The sequence below is a fragment of the Bos mutus genome, chromosome 3 (genome assembly GCF_027580195.1).
Source record: "Bos mutus isolate GX-2022 chromosome 3, NWIPB_WYAK_1.1, whole genome shotgun sequence".
NCBI lineage: Eukaryota > Metazoa > Chordata > Mammalia > Artiodactyla > Bovidae > Bos > Bos mutus.
This window is the reverse complement of record NC_091619.1, coordinates 97,597,559-97,615,057: the sequence shown is the minus strand read 5'-3', so window position 1 is coordinate 97,615,057 and position 17,499 is coordinate 97,597,559. Positions and strand designations below refer to the sequence as shown.

The following is a 17,499-nucleotide window of genomic DNA, read 5'->3' as shown; positions in this document are numbered from 1 at the left end:
TGGCCCATGATCTGATTTCAGGAACAAGTAACTGAAAATGTTAAGCCAGTGCATTATAATCTGCTTACTTAACATCAAGAAGGCTCTCCAGAGCCGAATAATTCAGGCATCCTCCTACTATCAACAGCACTGTTGCCCAAATCTGGCTGGGAAGCTGCTTCTGCCTCAGGCTGTGATACTCTCTTGTGTGTTTCTTTCCTTGTTCACTCCTCTAGTAAGTATTCCTTGAGCTCCTGTATGACAGGTGGCCAGGGAACTGCTGGGGATGTATGCTTGGGACTGTGGGAGAAAATGAGGCCCCTTCATTCTTCAGAATGGCAGCTCTCTGAGCACCTAGGGATTGCCTAATGTCTTATTTTGTTATCTTCAGGTTTTTTTTGCTGTTGTTGTTCCTGGTCCACGACTGAGCTCTGGTGCTAGTTCTCTGGCTAACCCCAAATCCCTCAGAGCTATTCTCCCAGCATCACAGGCTCTCACCTCACACAGTGTGTGTTTGGAGCAATATTACATCATGTAATGCCTGACTGTTAGTTGTGTTGTTTTTGTAACTTTAGCAAAAGAAGGCAGTTCTTTAAAGGTAGGGATATTAAAAATTGCTTATGGTCACTTGCAGATACTACTTTTTTTATTAAATTTTTTTTCTGAAAAACTGATTCTTGCATGGAAGAGGATTCTTCCTACTTTCCTTAACCCTTCTCTTCCTCTTTCTGTCTCTCCTTTTGTTCTTTAAGCCTTTCCTGCTAATCCTTGTTTGGGTATTAGAGGTGTCAGCTGAGAAGGATTTTAGATGAGGTTAAGCCTTCTCCCTTCTTGGAATTTGCATCGTAACCGAGGGCCCTGAAAGATCTTTCAGACTCCGAATCAAGTAAAGCTAGGAAGATGGAGCTCCAGGAAGTAGGACTCTAATTAGCTTCCATGTGTGCTGTTTGGTTCCTGCCTGCTGTTTACTCAACATTCAGTACTTGCTGAGGCTTGGAGGCCTTAGGTGCCTGGGTTTCTTCCCTTGGCCTCCTGGGTAGCCAGTCTGGTGCTAATTAAATGCTAAGCAGTGATAATTCAAGGGGATAGCATCTCCTGCACTTGGGGTCGAAGTCTATTTGGGGACAGAGAGACGCAGATAAGAAAAGCAGAGATCTGCTTTGGAAAATAGTTTATCTCCTATAATTGAATGTTTACCTACAACTCACTTATTCCAATATTAGGGATAAATCCAAGAGAAACTCTTAAATGTACATCAGGAGATACATACAAGAATGTTTTCATAGCAGCCCTGGTTACAAAAGCAAACCCAAATACCATGAGCAAGAGAGTGGACAAATAAACTGGAATGTTCACACAGTGGAATATTATACTGGTTTCGAAACAAGTGAACTACAGTGACACATAACAATATGAATGATTCTTAGCAATAAAATATTAAATGTTTAGTCCCAAAGATTAAATGTAGCATGATACTTAAAAAAAAATTTCTTTTTTGTTATTATTTACACAGAGTATAATTTATCAGTACTAAATGTACCATTTAAATGTGTTTGATAATTCCTTATAATAGTATAACCATCATCACCATAAAAATATAGAAAACAATTCCATCTCCTAAAATGTTTTCTTGTGCTCCTTTGCACTTAATTCCTTTCCCTAATCCCTGGTTCCAGGTAATCACTGATCTGCTTTTTGTCACTGTAGTTTTGCCTATTTTAGAATTTCACATTATGGAAAAGAGTTGATTTACAGCTGGATTGGAAAAGCTCTGTCTATCTATCTGGATGTCTGGTTTTTCACTGTTGGCCCAGATAAAGGCATTGGTATTTCTGTTGTGCTATTTAAATCTGAACTTCCCCTGGTGACTCCTAGGGTTATTTTATTTACTGACTGTTTACAACTGGTATAACTGGTTATATACATGTGACTTGACTACATGACTGGAACTTGACTACAAAACCCTGCTAAGAACTGATTTGAGCTCTCTCACAGCCGAGATTCTTCACATAGATCATGGTGATTCAATCCAAATACAGAGTACTTTGCTTCACAGCCTTGCTAATACTTGGTATTTTAAGTTTTAAATGTCACATACTATCCCAATGCAATATGACTTTGCCATTTCCTTCCCTAAGACACAGTCTGTTTCCTCACCCCTTTAATCTGGGCTAACTGTATGATTTGCTTGGACCAGTTAAGCTTGGTGGAATGAATGCTGTGTAAGTTCTAAGTTTAGGCCTCACGAGACCTTGCAGCTTTCACTGTTACCTTGGCTCTTTTTTACTGCTATGTGAAGAAGCCCAGGCCAGCGGCAGGTGACACGTGATGGACACTAAGCTAAGACCTTCTAACCTCAGCTAAGTGGTTAAATAACCCAAACCGCATGAGTGAACCCAGTCAAGACCAATATAACTTGCTGATGCTTAGAATCATTAGCAAACAAAATGGTTGTTTGTAAACCACTGAGTTTGGGGATGATTTGTTACACAGCAGCAAAGATTGACACGTGGAAAACCCAGATCTGTCGTTTACTTACCTGCTTCTAATTCTTTGTTCTTTCTGCATTGCCTGCAGGGGCAAGTTCAAACTCTGCCCTGGCCCCTGGTTGTTGATGGTGTTTCACCTCCCTATCCCCCAGTGCACCCTTCTCTCACTAGTCATTTGTGTATCCCAAGTGTAACCTATCCCCTATGACCTCTGTGTCATGATACATTGTCTTTTCTGTCTAAATGCCCTTTTCTCTGTTCTTGCTAGCCCAGATTTCCATCTCCTCCAGGAAGCCTTCTCTGATTCCTTTAAAGAAGACTAAGTTGTTCTTTTTCTGTGCTTCCCCTGCCCTTTGTATATGTTATGAATATAACGCTTCCCTTGTGTGGTTTCTCTCCTCACCACAACCCTGAACTGAGAGTTATTCAGGGCAGGAAGCGCGTATTCATTTTTGTATCTCTAATCGCCCAACACCAATATGTTTGGTACATATAAGGTATAAGTACAGACTATCATGTGGTAGACCTAATCCTAGATACTAGAGAGAGGGGTGAACAGAACAGACAAGTCGTTTTTCTCAAGGGATGTACAACCTAGTGGGCAAGATGGAAAAGAAATTGCAAGTGAATTACAAGTAAATTACAAGGGAGCAAAGTATTGAGAGAAGTGTAGAGTGCTTATTACCTGGGAGACCTAATGTAGTGTGGTGGAGTGCGTGCGTGCTCAGTCGTATCCAACTCTGTGACCCCGTGGATTGTAGCCCACCAGGCTTCTCTGTCCATAGAATTTTCCAGGCAAGAATACTGGAGCGGGTTGCCATTTGCTACTCCAGGGGATCTTCCCGACCCAGGGATCAAACGCACGTCTCCTGTGTCTCCCTCACAGGAGGGAGGGTGGCAGATGGATTCTTTTACCACTGAGCCACCTGGGTGGCCGGGAGGAAGATGTGTTCAGACAGACCTGGGGGTGAGGAGGAGAGGGATGTGTGTATATGAGAGGTACCTTCCAGCAGAGATAAGGGGCCATGTGACTGAAGCTTCTGAAACAGGAGACTACATTCTGGAACCTGAAAGGTCTAGTGTGTTGCAACATGGAGAGAAGGGGATGCTTGTGAAATATGAGGTTAGAGAACAGGCAGAAGCCAGTGGGCTCTGAAGCAGTGAATACTTGGAGTAATTGAAAGCCATTGTAGGAGTTTTAAGCTGGGAAGTGACCTGATCAGATTTCCAAGGGCCTCCCACTGGGAATATAATTATCAATAGTAGTTGCTGAATGAGGAAGTTAAATAATGACAGAAAATGTTTCTGAAGGTCAGTCCAGTACTTAAGCTTCCTTAGCCCTCCCCTCTGTGAGTAAACAGAGCTGTGGAACTCCCTGCTGCTCGTACTGAAGTTTGAGGTGCCACACCAGGAGGCACGCTGGCAAAGTCAGATGTACCCAGAAGGGTGACCAGGACGGAGAGGCAACTGAAGGTGTCATCCTGGAAAGAACAACTGGAGCATTAAGCCAGGAGATGGCTGTTCTCTTGCTCTTTGTACCTCCCCTGCTTGACCCGTACCTGCTTCACTTGCACCCTACTCACCTGACCTTCCTACATACTTGCCCCAGGCCATATTCTAACTTTAGACCCTGTGACAGCTTATCAAAGGGGTGCTGAGGAGCCTGCCCTTCTGCTAGTTTCCCTGTAATCAGTGAGCCAGACTCACTTCGATTCTCCTTGAAATGGCAACCCACTCTAGTATTCTTGCCTGGAAAATCCCATGGACAGAGGAGCCTGGCTCCATGCGGTCGCAAAGAGTGAGACATGACTGAGCGGCTGAGCACACACCCCTGGCAGCAAAGACTGCAGTCAAGTCCTGGACGACCGTGGTGGAGTATTGCTCCAGGATCTTGCTTGAGGCGTGTAAACTCCCTCTATCCGTTGAGTCAAGGATGTCTCTGCCACTGGGGGGAAGAAAGTGAAAGTTAAGTAAAATTGCTCAGTCCTTCCCGACTCTGTGACCCCATGGGGTGTAGCCCCCCCCCCCCCCCTCTGTCCATGGAATTTTTCAGGCAAGAATACTGGAGTGGGTTGCCATTTCCTTCTCCAGGGGATCTTCCTGACCCAGGGATCGAACCTGGGTCTCCTGCATTGCAAGCAGATGCTTTACCAGCTGAGCCACCAGTCTCCCTTTAAGCTAGTGCTTTCTGAACTGTGGTTCACAACCATGATTTATTTGTGGTCTTGGAGTTAATTTTGTGGGTATGGGAGGCACGAGGACTTTTCATAAATAGTTACTCCTCTTCCTGAAGGAAAGGTTACTCCTCTTCCTCAGAAGGGTTGCCTCTCCTCTACCTCTGTGGTTAGCTATGTGACTTGGTTTATGAAATATTAGTGGAAGCATTGTCTTCTATATTTCTGGATGGAAGCGTTGGGAGTGAACCTTGGGTTTGCCTTGTCATTCCCACCACAGTGATCATGGAAACATATGTTACGATGGAACCTACATCAACTTGAGTACTTAAGTGACTGTTGAGCAGAACCCCCTGTGGACCTGCATTAGACATGTAGTGAGAGTGAGAAATGCTGTGTTCAGCCTCTGAGAGTTTGTGTGGTTACTGAAGTATAACTTGGTCTCCTTTTTTCTTCTTCTGGCTGTGTAGCTTGCAAGATCTTAGTTCCCTGACTTAGGATTGAACCTGGGCCTTTAACAGTGAAAGCATGGAGTCCTAACCACTGGACCACCAGGGAAGCCCCTAACGTGGTCTTTTTTCACTGATAGAGCAGGCATGGACCAGCTCCTTATTTTCTCACTGATATTTTAAAAATCGAAGTATAGTTGATTTACGATATCATGTTAGATTCAGGTGTGCAGCAAAAAATGATTCAGAAACATATATACACATATATATGATACTTGAAAAAATTATTTTCCATTATAGGTTATTACAAGATACTGAAATATTGAATATAGTTTCCTATAGTATACAGTAAATCTTTGTTACTTATCTATTTTATGTATATTTTTAACAAAAGAATAGAAAATATCAGACACAAGCCAATCTATAGTGACGACAGACAGTGGTTGCCTGGAGAAAGCTAGATTACACAGGATCATGAGGAAACTTGGGGGTGATGGCTATCTTTATAGTGTAAAGATACCAGTTATGGCTCAGAATTTTATTTGGTAAACAAAAGATAGTACACCTCCAAGGCATGAATGCTGGCTAACTCTGAAGGAGTGGCCAGTAGTAATGTATACAAGTCTATACATATGTAAAAAAGTCATAAAACTGTATACTTTAAATATGTGCAGTTTATTGTACACCAATTATATCTCAGTAAAGCTATTAAATATATGCACCCAAAACAAAATTTTAAAAGATCATATACAAACAAAAAATAGGCATTAAATTATAAGAGTTGCTTTATGGGTGGAGGGAAGATAAGATTGGGGAACAAAAAGAGTAAATAGATAAGATATAAGAGGGACTTGGATGCATCAATGATGATATTGTCCTGTGAACAGAAATGAACTCAGCCCTCTGCACCTGATGAGATGAATGGATGAATGAACTATTAGGAAAGTGACTGGTTGTATGCCTTTCTTCCTGAGTTGTGTCATTCTTACCTCCCAGGAGGCTTTTTCCCTGACCCAGAGGGCTGACTGATCAGGAGAGGGAATGTGACCAAGAAGTGGGCAGGTTGACTGAGACTCCTACAAAATCACTGTCCCTTTCCCTTTTTCCCCTGCTTTGTCTGTTCTAGGGGACAGAGTCACTTAGTTCCTCTTTGTTTTGTTCCTCACAAGCCCTGATGCCCTTAGTGGCTGCTCTTCTCAGACAGGGGCACTTCGTTTAGAGAGTATTTCTTCAGACTTGAACCTGGATTGTTTATTTATTGAAGGGGGCAGGGAACATCCCCAAAGTCACAGCAGTCCCAAACAGTACTCTGTATATTCCAAGACTGTCCTCATGGTCCGTTCCTGCTTGGACCTTCCCCAGGTCTTTCTTGGGGGGATGACCCTGGCTCCCTCTGGTGTCTTAGACTGTTTCCTTTTCCTTCAGTTTGATATCACCCGCTTGCTTTCTATCTTTTAAAAATTTTACTTCTTTTTGTTTGCTTACCAGTAATACTTCTGTTATTATTTTAAAAATATGCTTTTCTGTTATTTTAATGAAGAAGGTAAATGCATGTACTTCATCTGCCATCTGGAACCTAAAGGCCCCTAAATTGGGTCTTAAAGAATGAATAGAAGTTTGCCAGGCAGTGTGTGCTGCAGGATGGGGGTGAAAATTATGGGGGAACATCGGTCATTAGAGATCAAAGGAAGGGTGTTCAAAGGAGAAAAACACTGGGGCCTAAAGTGTTTGAGGAAGGCTGAGAAATGAGTACAGTTCTTTGTACCTGTTACCATCCTGACAGCCTGCCAGTCATTGGATACCGAGTTTTAACTCTACCAGTATGTTTACCCAACTCACAGAAGCAGATGAGGGCACCAGCTGGAACTGTGGGCTCTGTCTCTCTTAGGGGACCCCATTTGTGACGGAAGTTGTAAGCAGGTTGTCGCCAGCTTGAGCAGAAGCCAAAGAGCTTGGTAGCTGAATATCCAGACTTTCAGTACAGTGACATCAGAGTCACTGAGGACAACAGCCCCACACCTTCTGGTTTCAAAGGGATTCACCTTGGTAGAGCCAGGAATTGCAAAGATTCCAGCCCAAGAGAACCAAGGGCAAGAGCCCTCTTTGGGTTGTACCAGGGTTTAGTAACAGGCAGCCCTAGAGAGAAAGACCGGAGTCACTTGGGGGAACCTTGGGTGCGCAGGTTTGTTTTAGGCAAAAATTCTGAATGTCCCTCAAAGGTATACTGATTTTATAAAAAGCCATCCTCACTTTGTAGAATGATTCCCCAGGTAAGTTCTTTAAGATAGATTTATGTGTTAAGATTTGATTTATATACAACCTATCAAGAATAAGCCCTCTGTGAAATATGAGGTAAATATATTATGTCCTACTGATGCTTCTCAAGAAGGGAGGCATGTGCTTTTCTCCATGTCTGGTTTTCAAAAATTGGTTTGCCACCCATAAGATGTTTTCTTCCACACTGTCTTGGATACAAACTTAGGGCATACAAGCTGACTCAATACTCATACTGATGTCCCCAGAGCCAAGTGAAAAATATGTAGCTCTCAGGATCAAAATAAAACATTTCTCTAATAAAATTGCTATTGCTATAGCTCATGTTTAGTCACATTATTTTACTCTATTTTATTTTTTAGCCCTTGCTATACTTTGGGCACTGTTCTAAACACTTTACTAAAATGAACTCATTTAATTCTCAATAACCAATGAGGTAGTACAGTACCTCCATTTTACAGATGAAGAAACTCAGGGGCAGAATGGCAAAGAAACTTACCTCCCAGTTTCAAATAAATTTAGGAGGGAGAAAGCATTTTGTGTATATTTGAAGGATGGCATGGGTTAAAACAGGTTGAGGAAAACAGATGAAGGGTAAGACATGGTTGGTGTGTTTCTAGGTTAACGACTAGGAACTTTTGATAACAGATTTTTGTTTTTGTTTTGGCTGCATCGGCTCTTCATTGAAGTTCGTAGGTTTCTCTAGTTGTGGCACATGGGCTTAGTTGCCTGTGGCATGTGGGATCTTAGTTCCCTGACCAGGGATTGAACTCTTGTCCCCTGCACTGAAAGGTGTTTTCTTAACCACTGGACTACCAGGGAAGTCTGATAACAGTTTTGGAGTCTAGGTGTCTGTATCCCTATTACAGAGGCAGCAGTGAGTCTCAAAGATCCAGTTTTGACTTTTCAGTGGGCTCCCACTTACTATGGAGTATTGAGCAAGTCCCTGCTTGTCTGTGGGGCTCAGTTACTCATCTGGGCAATGGAGATTGGAAGGTAGATTAGTTAGCTATTGCTTTGTAATAAACTAATCCCCAAACTGGCAAGTTAAGCAACTATTTATGATTCTGAGTCTGTTGGTTGGCTAGGCTCACTTACATATCTGCATTCAAGTGGCTGGCTGTTTTTATGCTTGGAACCTGTGTAAGGGCCTGAGCAGGAACACTGGGCTGAGCAAGCTCTATGCTACATGGCTTTATCTTCTGGAAGGCAAGCTTGGGCTGCTGCTTATGGCAGTGGTAGGGTTCCAGGAGAGAGAAAGGTAACAGTTCTCTTGCAGCGGCTGGCCTGAAAAATAGCACAATGGGAGATTTTTGTGAGCTAAGTTTTCTTTGGGGCAAAATGAAGATTATAGCCCAGGAAACAGCATTTCAGATAGCTCTGAAAAACTGCTCCAAAGAGGCAGAGGGGGAAGGTCAGTATATATGTGATTTTAGTGAAGGGGGAGTATATGCAATCAGGTACATATTATTTTTGCATAAAGTTTCTGCTAGTCACAGGGAGCAGTCACCGTGAAGAATTTTAGTGCTTTTCTAGATATGAGAAGAAACTGAAGAGGAACTAAAGAGCTTTTTGATGAAGGTGAAAGAGGAGAGTGAAAAAGCTGGCTTGGAACAACATTAAAGAATCTAAGATCATGGCATCTGGTCCCATCACTTCTTGGCAAATAGAAGGGGGAAAAGTGGAAGCAGTGACATCTTTTGTTTTCTTGTGCTCCAAAATCACTGCAGACAGTGACTGCAGCCATGAAATTAGAAGACGCTTGCTCCTTGGAAGGAAAGCTATGACAAACCTAGACAGCATATCAGAAAACAGAGATATCACTTTGCCAACAAAGGTCCATATGGTCACAGCTATGGTTTTTCTAGTAGTCATGTACAGATTTGAAAGTTGGATCATAAAGACAACTGAGTGCCAAAGGATTGATACTTTTGAGGTGATGGAGAAGACTCTTGAGAGTCCCTTGGACAGCAAGGAGATCAAACCAGTCAATCATAAAGGAAATCAGGCCTGAATGTTCATTGGAAGGACTGATGCTGAAACTAGCTCCAATACTTTGGCCACCTGATGCGGAGAGTCAACTCACTGGAAAAGACTCTGATGCTGGGAAAAATTGAGGGCAGGAGATGAAGGGAGTGACAGAGGTTGAGACGGTTGGATGACATCATCGACTCAAGCTTGGCATGCTGTTAATCCATGGGGTCGCAAAGAGTTGGACATGACTTAGTGATTGAAAAAGAACAGATGTGAGGAAATACAAGAATTGGGCTCATAAAGTTGGCTCCTGAAAATAACTATCTGAAGACCTGTTCTGCCAGTTTTCCCCGGAGCACCTCAGTTCTGCTCTCCTCTCTGAATTCCTTTCAAGGGGTGTTGAAAGTCTGCAGCTGCAGTGGCTCACAATTTAATCTTTGTAGAGACAGATGGCAAGTGCCAAAGGCAAGTGCCAATTTGTAGCTGACATAGCCTAGGCTCAGAACTAGCACAACATCCTGTGCACTGCATTCTGTTTGTTAAAACAAGTCACAAAGTTCAGCTCAGATTTGCAGGGGTGGGGAAATAGCTCCCTTCTGAAGGGACGGAGGAGCCCTTTGCACAGAGCAGAGATACAGAAAGGTGTGGGATTGAAGGAATTTACCAGAGAAGACAAACTCTCCCCTACCTCTGAGGAGAGTATAATAGTATAATAGAACCACCTCTGAGGTGGTGAGGGGCTCAGGCAACTGAGGCCAAAGACCTGGCCGTGCTTTAAAAATTATAAAATGCTCCACAGGTAGTGCTTCTGAGTGTGGTAATCTTGTGTCACCTGTGGGCCTGTGAGCTCCTGAGAGCAAGCCGTGCCCTACTCCTGTCTGCCCCTTCTGTATTGAGGAAAGGCTCACAGAAATGAAGGGAAACAAAGCGGAGCAGTTGCTGAGAACCAGACCACACTCCCTCTTCTCACCCTAGAACAAAGACAGGCTTCAAACCCTCTGGAATCTGAGAAGCTTCCTTGCCTTCAGCAAGCTCTCCCCCTCATCCTTTCTGCCCTGCCCCCACCTCGAACTGCACTTGGCAGGATACTCACCTGTCTTCCCACTCAACAACTGAGGATACAGAAGGATGACTTGCTCAAGGTCACCAGTTAGTGGGTGAAGACCCAGATCCTGCTCAGGAAACCCATCAGGGCCTGCTTGAGTGACTGCAAATATGAACACACATCTGAGTGCAGGGACATGCTGTTTTGGCTCCTGGAATGGTGTGGTGTTGAGTTACAGATGCTTTTCTAATAATACAGGTGGAGCCCTGGAAACCTTTCCCTGCTGTGTTCTCAAGTCTCCCCGCTCTCCCATTCCACATCTCTGCCTCCAGCTTGCCTCTCCCAGTCCTCCTCCATATTGCCTTTCCAAAACACTTGCATCATGACTCTGCTTAAAATAACAATGAATCAACATTTATTGAGCCCTTACAACGGGCCAGGTAGTGTTCTAAGCTCTTCTCTTGAATTAACTCATTTAATCTTCACAATTCTATGAAGGAGTCACTATTATTAGCTCCCATTTTGCAGATAAGGAAACTGAGGCACAAGAGGTTAGAGTGACTTACTGAAAGTTCCACAGTGTCAAAGTTAGGATTTAAACTCAGATAGTCTGGTTCCTGAACTTGGGCTTCTCAGGCCAGAAAAACCCTCTCTGTAGGTCTCTGTTTGTTGTTGTTCATTTGCTAAGTAGTGTCCAACTCTTTGCAGGCCCCATGGACTCCAGTGCACTGGGCTCTATTCTAATAATAACAACAACAGTAATAATTAATATGCATGGATTGCTTACTGTAGGCTAGGCCTTGTTCTGGCTGCATTTCAAGTATTAGCTCATTTGAGTCTTACAATAGTACTAGAGAATTGGCCAGTGGAGGGAGTACTATTATCCTCATTTTACAGGTAAGGAAACGGGGATAGTCATGCAACAAGGATGGGTTACCAGACACTCCAGCTCCAGAGGCAAACTTTAAATCACTGTGCTATCTGGCTTTCCCAAAGACTATTCAGTCCAAGGGCCCAGCATTTACTGCTGTTTGGATTCATGTCACATGATTTCTGCATTTCCACTAAAGCATGGCTTTTGTTGTTTCTATGCATGTTTTTTTCCTTCTCAACCAGATCTTGAGCTCCCTGAGGCCGGACTGAAGATCTGGTACGTCCTCAAGTTCCCCAGTTCACAGCCAGGATCTCACAGACTCCTCCTAACAATCTTACATTATAGGCATTCCTCCTTTTCAAGGAAAAAGCATGGATTCAGAGGTAAAGATAGAACTGGATGAACAGCAGTGTTTTGGCAGACAGCGTTTTCTAGCCACAAAGCACTCTTCCCCACATCCCATTTGATTCCACACATCCTCACTTCCAGGGGCAGTCATGGTAGTACAGCTTGATGGTTAAGAGCAATGGTTTAGGATTAGACCTGAGTTTGAATCTCCACTCAGTCACCTGCATGACCCACAGAGGGGGTAATTTAATCCCTCTTGTCCTCAGTTACCTTATTGGTAAACGAGGATGATAAAAATGCTTTCCTCATCTCTCTGTTGGGAGGACAAATGAAATTGAGCACATAAAGACCTGTGAGAGAGGCCTAGATTGGAGAAGTATTGTGTGTATATAGATAATCCGCTCCCCTCCCCCCACCTCCCTAAAGACACCGGGTCCCAGGACTAGGGAGGGGAGCGGGCAGCAGGTGGGCTCCCTGAGAAACATCCTGTACCCCTCCCTCTCCTGCTGGCACCCCTAAGCCCCACGCAGGGGAGAGGTGAGTGCCCTGCGGTACACAGCCTAAGACAAGCTTCTCCAGGAATGATACTGGTAAACTCTTTGCAGGGTTTATCAGGTCCGCGAGCACAGTCTGTCGCTGCTCTCCATCCTCTTTCCTGAAGTGGCTCGGGCTGGACAGCATCTTCCGTGAGTTGAGGGTCTTGGGTGCACCGGGCTGAGGCCAGGCCAGACGGGGGCGCCGAACGGCTGCTAGGCTCGAGCTTCCGAGGGCACCCACGGGAAGCGGGTGCTCCTCCCTCTCCGCACCGCCCAGAGCCTTAGAACTTGGGGAGCCGTCCCAGCGGAACCGCGGCTCTTCGCCTTGACCGTTGCGCTCCACCTGTCTTCAGCCGGCTGCCAGGCAACAACGCTTGGCCGAGCGGCTCTACCGCCCCTGCCTCCACTCCGGCGCAGGCGGGCGCTGGATCCCGGGCTGATCCAGGCCGGGTTTTGCGGCGGAGTCCGAGATCGCTGATTTCCTCCTTCATCGGTTGCCCGTGGCAGCGGTCGGCGGCGGGAGATCATGGTGCTGGACGAACCATGGGCCGCGCTCTCCGGCGTCTCCGGGGCCGCCCTGGCCTGCTGCTTCGTGGCGGCGGCCTTGGCCCTGCGCTGGTCCAGTCGCCGGACAGCGCGGGCCTCGGCGGTCCGGGCGCGACGGAGGCAGAAAGCGGCCCTGGACACCATGGACAAGGCGGCGCAGCGCTTCCGGCTCCAGGTGACAGCCGGGGTTGGAATCGGTGTGGAAGGGGAGGGTTCGGGGTGGCAGCAGCGCTTTGAGCCGCCTGGGCGCTCGGAGGGATGGGCGGCCGGCAGCTCAGGTGTGTGGGAGGGACGGGCGGCCCGCAGCTCAGGTGTGTGGGCAGCGCAGGTTTTGTAACTTTCTGACACCCCTCTCGCCATCATGCATTCTGTACTCTTTTCTGAACCAAGTGGGACCTAGGGGAGGAATGGAAACGAAAGGGACAGGACAGGTCGTCGAAGGCTGTCGCCTCACTGGGTCAAAGAGGAGCTTTGCTGTGTGCCAGATAATCTCAAGATCATGGACTTACTAGGACGCTTAAACTGCAAGATGAGAACCAATAGGATGCTTGGGTTTAGGACTTTGGAATCATAAAGTGATGGTCAAGGGCCTTCTGAGAGCTTATAGTTCAAATTCATTGAGGATGCTCAGAGGAAGCTGGGGAGGGACTTGAGCAAGTCCACAGGGAGTTACCGGCTGAGGTGGACTCTTGCCACCTGGCTGTGGAGTCAGATGGGTTATAAGTTCCTTTCATGGATAGGTTTAGTTCCAGCCCTTCCCTGGGTGACCTGTCAACAAGCTTCTTTCCCTCTGGATCAGCTCAGTGTGTGTATGGAGGTGAGGGAAGCGGCCTGGAAGAGGAGGCTTTCCTCTAGGTGTATGCCACACTGGACTCAGTTCCAAGTCGAAATACCAAGCTCAGTTCCTATGTGCTGTGAGACAGAAGACTTGCCCCAAGGGGTGTTGGATGGAATTTGGATATGACAGGTAGGAAGGCATTCCAGATGATGGGACAAGATGAGGCAGGAGCTAGAACTAGAACCTAGATGCCTGGTGGAACCATCCAGCCTCATTCCAATGGAGAGGAGCAAGGAAGAAAGATCAGGAAGGGAGACCCAGGCCTTGGATGCCAGGCCCTGGGTATGGCCTTGATTGCTTTGCGGTTTTTGCTGGATGTACTAGTATGAATTTACACCATACCATTCCTGAACCAGGAAAATGTCTTATTTGTTTGTTTAGTGAAATAATAACATATCTGGTTCTAGCCCTCACTCACTGACATGGCACACAATCAGCGAAAGTACACAATCAGTTCATTTTTAGGTATTCAATCCAAATTGGCCACTTTCCCTACCTAGTTGAGCAAAGCTTCATCACTGTCTGATCCTTCTTCTCTGGCAGAGCTCCCTGGTGCCCTGCTCAGGGATCCTTGCAGTGATGCCAGGCCCAGCCTAGAGACCCTCGGCTGCTCCGGAGACTCCAAGTCCTGTGCAGCTAGCTAGCTGAGTTCTCCTGGCTCCAAGGAATGTGTGGGGGCAGCTGCAGGAATCTGCCCACAGTTTCTGCCTACATAACTCTCCTCCTGGTTGCAAGGAACCCACCAGCTGGCAGGGGTGTGGGGTAGTAGAAGGGTGGGTTTTCCCTCACTTCAGCTCCAAGCATCAGCATCTGGATCCAAGCATCCAGTTTCCTTCTGGAGCAACAGCCTTTCCTTATTTTTAAGAACCAGAAAAAAAAAAACAAAACAACAAAATGGCTGTCTGAGGAGGCCTTACAAATAGCTGTGAAAAGAAGGGAAGCGAAAAGCAAAGGAGAAAAGGAAAGATATAAGCATCTGAATGCAAAGTTCCAAAGAATAGCAAGGAGAGATAAGAAAGCCTTCCTCAGCAATCAGTGCAAAGAAATAGAGGAAAACAACAGAATGGGAAAGACTAGAGATCTCTTCAAGAAAAGTAGAGATATCAAGGGAATATTTCATGCAAAGATGGGCTCCATAAAGGACAGAAATGGTAGGGACCTAACAGAAGCAGAAGATATTAAGAAGAGGTGGCAAGAATACACAGAAGAACTGTACAAAAAAGATCTTCATGACCCAGCTAATCACGATGGTGTGATCACTGACCTAGAGCCAGACATCCTGGAATGTGAAGTCAAGTGGGCCTTAGAAAGCATCACTACGAACAAAACTAGTGGAGGTGATGGAATTCCAGTTGAGCTATTTCAAATCCTGAAAGATGATGCTGTGAAAGTGCTGCACTCAATATGCCAGCAAATTTGGAAAACCCAGCAGTGACCACAGGACTGAAAAGGTCAGTTTTCATTCCAATCCCAAAGAAAGGCAATGCCAAAGAATGCTCAAACTACTGCACAATTGCACTCATCTCATACGCTAGTAAAGTAATGCTCAAAATTCTCCAAGCCAGGCTTCAGCAATACGTGAACCATGAACTTCCAGATGTTCAAGCTGGTTTTAGAAAAGGCAGAGGAACCAGAGATCAAATTGCCAACATCTGCTGGATCACGGAAAAAGCAAGAGAGTTCCAGAAAAACATCTATTTCTGCTTTATTGACTATGCCAAAGCCTTTGACTGTGTGGATCACAATAAACTGTGGAAAATTCTGAAAGAGATGGGCATGCCAGACCACCTGACCTGCCTCTTGAGAAACCTGTATGCAGGTCAGGAAGCAACAGTTAGAACTGGACAGGGAACAACAGACTGGTTCCAAATGGGGAAAGGAGTACTTCAAGGCTGTATATTGTCACCCTGCTTATTTAACTTATATGCAGAGTACATCATGAGAAACGCTGGGCTGGACGAAGCACAAGCTGGAATCAAGATTGCTGGGAGAAATATCAATAACCTCAGATATGCAGATGACACCACCCTTATGGCAGAAAGTGAAGAAGAACTAAAGAGCCTCTTGATGAAAGTGAAAGAAGAGAGTGAAAAAGTTGGTGTAAAACTCAACATTCAGAAAACTAAGATCATGGCATCTGGTCCTATCACTTCATGGGAAATAGATGGGGAAACAGTGCAAACAGTGGCTGACTTTCTTTTTCTGGGCTTCAAAATCACTGCAGATGGTGAGTGCAGCCATGAAATTAAAAGATGCTTGCTCCTTGGAAGGAAAGTTATGACCAACCTAGGCAGCATATTGAAAAGCAGAGACATTACTTTGCCAACAAAGGTCTGTCTAGTCAAGGCTATGGTTTTTCCAGTGGTCATGTATGGATGTGAGAGTTGGACTGTGAAGAAGGCTGAGCGCCAAAGAATTGATGCTTTTGAAGTGTGGTGTTGGAGAAGACTCTTGAGAGTCCCTTGAACTGCAAGGAGACCCAACCAGTCCATCCTAAAGGAGATCAGTCCTGGGTGTTCACTGGAAGGACTGATGTTGAAGCTGAAACTCCAATACTTTGGCCACCTGATGAGAAGAGCTAACCCATCTGAAAAGACCCTGATGCTGGGAAATATTGAGGGCAGGAGGAGAAGGGGACGACAGAGGATGAGATGGCTGGATGGCATCACTGACTCTATGGACATGGGTTTGGGTGGACTCCAGGAGTTGGTGATGGACAGGGAGGCCTGGCGTGCTGTGGTTCATGGGATTGCAAAGAGTCAGACACGACTAAGCGACTGAACTGAACTGAACTGAACTTCCATGGTAGATTTCCTAAAAGAAATCAACCCTGAATGTTCATTGGAAGGACTGATGCTGAAGCTGAAGCTCCAGGACTTTGGCCACCTAATGCAAAGAGCTGACTCATTGGAAAAGACCTTGATGCTGGGAAAGATTGAAGGCAAAAGGAGAATGGGGTGGGGATCAGAGGATGAGATGGTTAGACAGCATCATGGACTCAATGGATATGAATTTAAGCAAACTCCAGGAGATAGTGAAGGACACAGGAACCTGGCGTGCTGCAGTCTATGAGGTTGCAAGGAGCAGGACATGACTTAGTGATGGAACAACAATACAACAATAACTTCCAGTGCAGGTTTTGGCCTTGAAATACCAAAAAGTGTTTAAACACCCTCTGTGGGTCAGAGCCTGGCCTCAGAACACCAAAACTTGGCTCTTCCAGATGAGTAAGTAGGGAAATTCCCTTTTGGTTTTCCGGTGACTGGCAGAAGAAAGGGATAACTAGTTCAGCAGTCTTGTTTTGAGCAGTCAGCACAGGGGTTGAGGTCTTGAAGACAGTAGCTCTGGGATCAGTAAGAGGTGGGCAGTTTGTGTGCTTAGTTGCTCAGTCGTGTCCAACTCTTTTTTGGCCCATGGTCTGTATACCCACCAGAATCCCCTCTCCGTGGATTCTTCAGGCAAGAACACTGGAGTGGGTCACCATTTCCTCCTCCAGGGCATCTTCCCAACCCAGGGATCGAACCCTGCGTCTCCTGCACTGCAGGCAGATTCTTAACCCACTGAGCCGTTGGGGAAGGTGGGCAGTTTAGCTGAGCTCACACATAACCTTAGGGAGAAGCCCCTCCTCTATCCCACCCCTAAGGCTCTTTCTGCTTGGTGCTGGAGCTGCTGGGGGTTTTGAGGCTGTTTCAATAGTCTTTCTTCTGGGTCTTTCTCAGCCCAGCCCCACACTGAGAAGGGGGCCTTGAGGTCAGGGGGCCCCTGGGTGAATACAGCAGCCTATGGTACAGCTCCTGCCTGATAGATTGCAGAGAAGTGAGTTGGGACCCAGCTACGTCCTGTGTCCCAAGGTGCTGCTGGAGGAGGGGAGGTCCCAAGCGCCTCCTGAACATCACAAAATGGTTTATCTCTTTTGGGACTCTCAAGCAACTTTAGAGTGAGGCATGCTTTTCATACACTCTGTTGACCATGT

General features: G+C 45.7%; 1 protein-coding gene across 1 annotated transcript in view; it reads left to right on the top strand.

Annotated features, from left to right (window-relative positions):
* The first annotated feature begins 7,817 nt into the window (after positions 1–7,817).
* LOC102283473 (fatty-acid amide hydrolase 1) overlaps positions 7,818–17,499 on the top strand; it is a 28,523-nt gene continuing 18,841 nt past the window's right edge. The window contains exons 1-3 of the mRNA XM_070368121.1: positions 7,818–11,641; positions 12,212–12,292; positions 12,496–12,863. Coding sequence (XP_070224222.1) covers positions 12,669–12,863 — 195 coding nt within the window. The 5' untranslated portion in view covers positions 7,818–11,641; positions 12,212–12,292; positions 12,496–12,668. The remainder of the gene's footprint in view (positions 11,642–12,211; positions 12,293–12,495; positions 12,864–17,499) is intronic.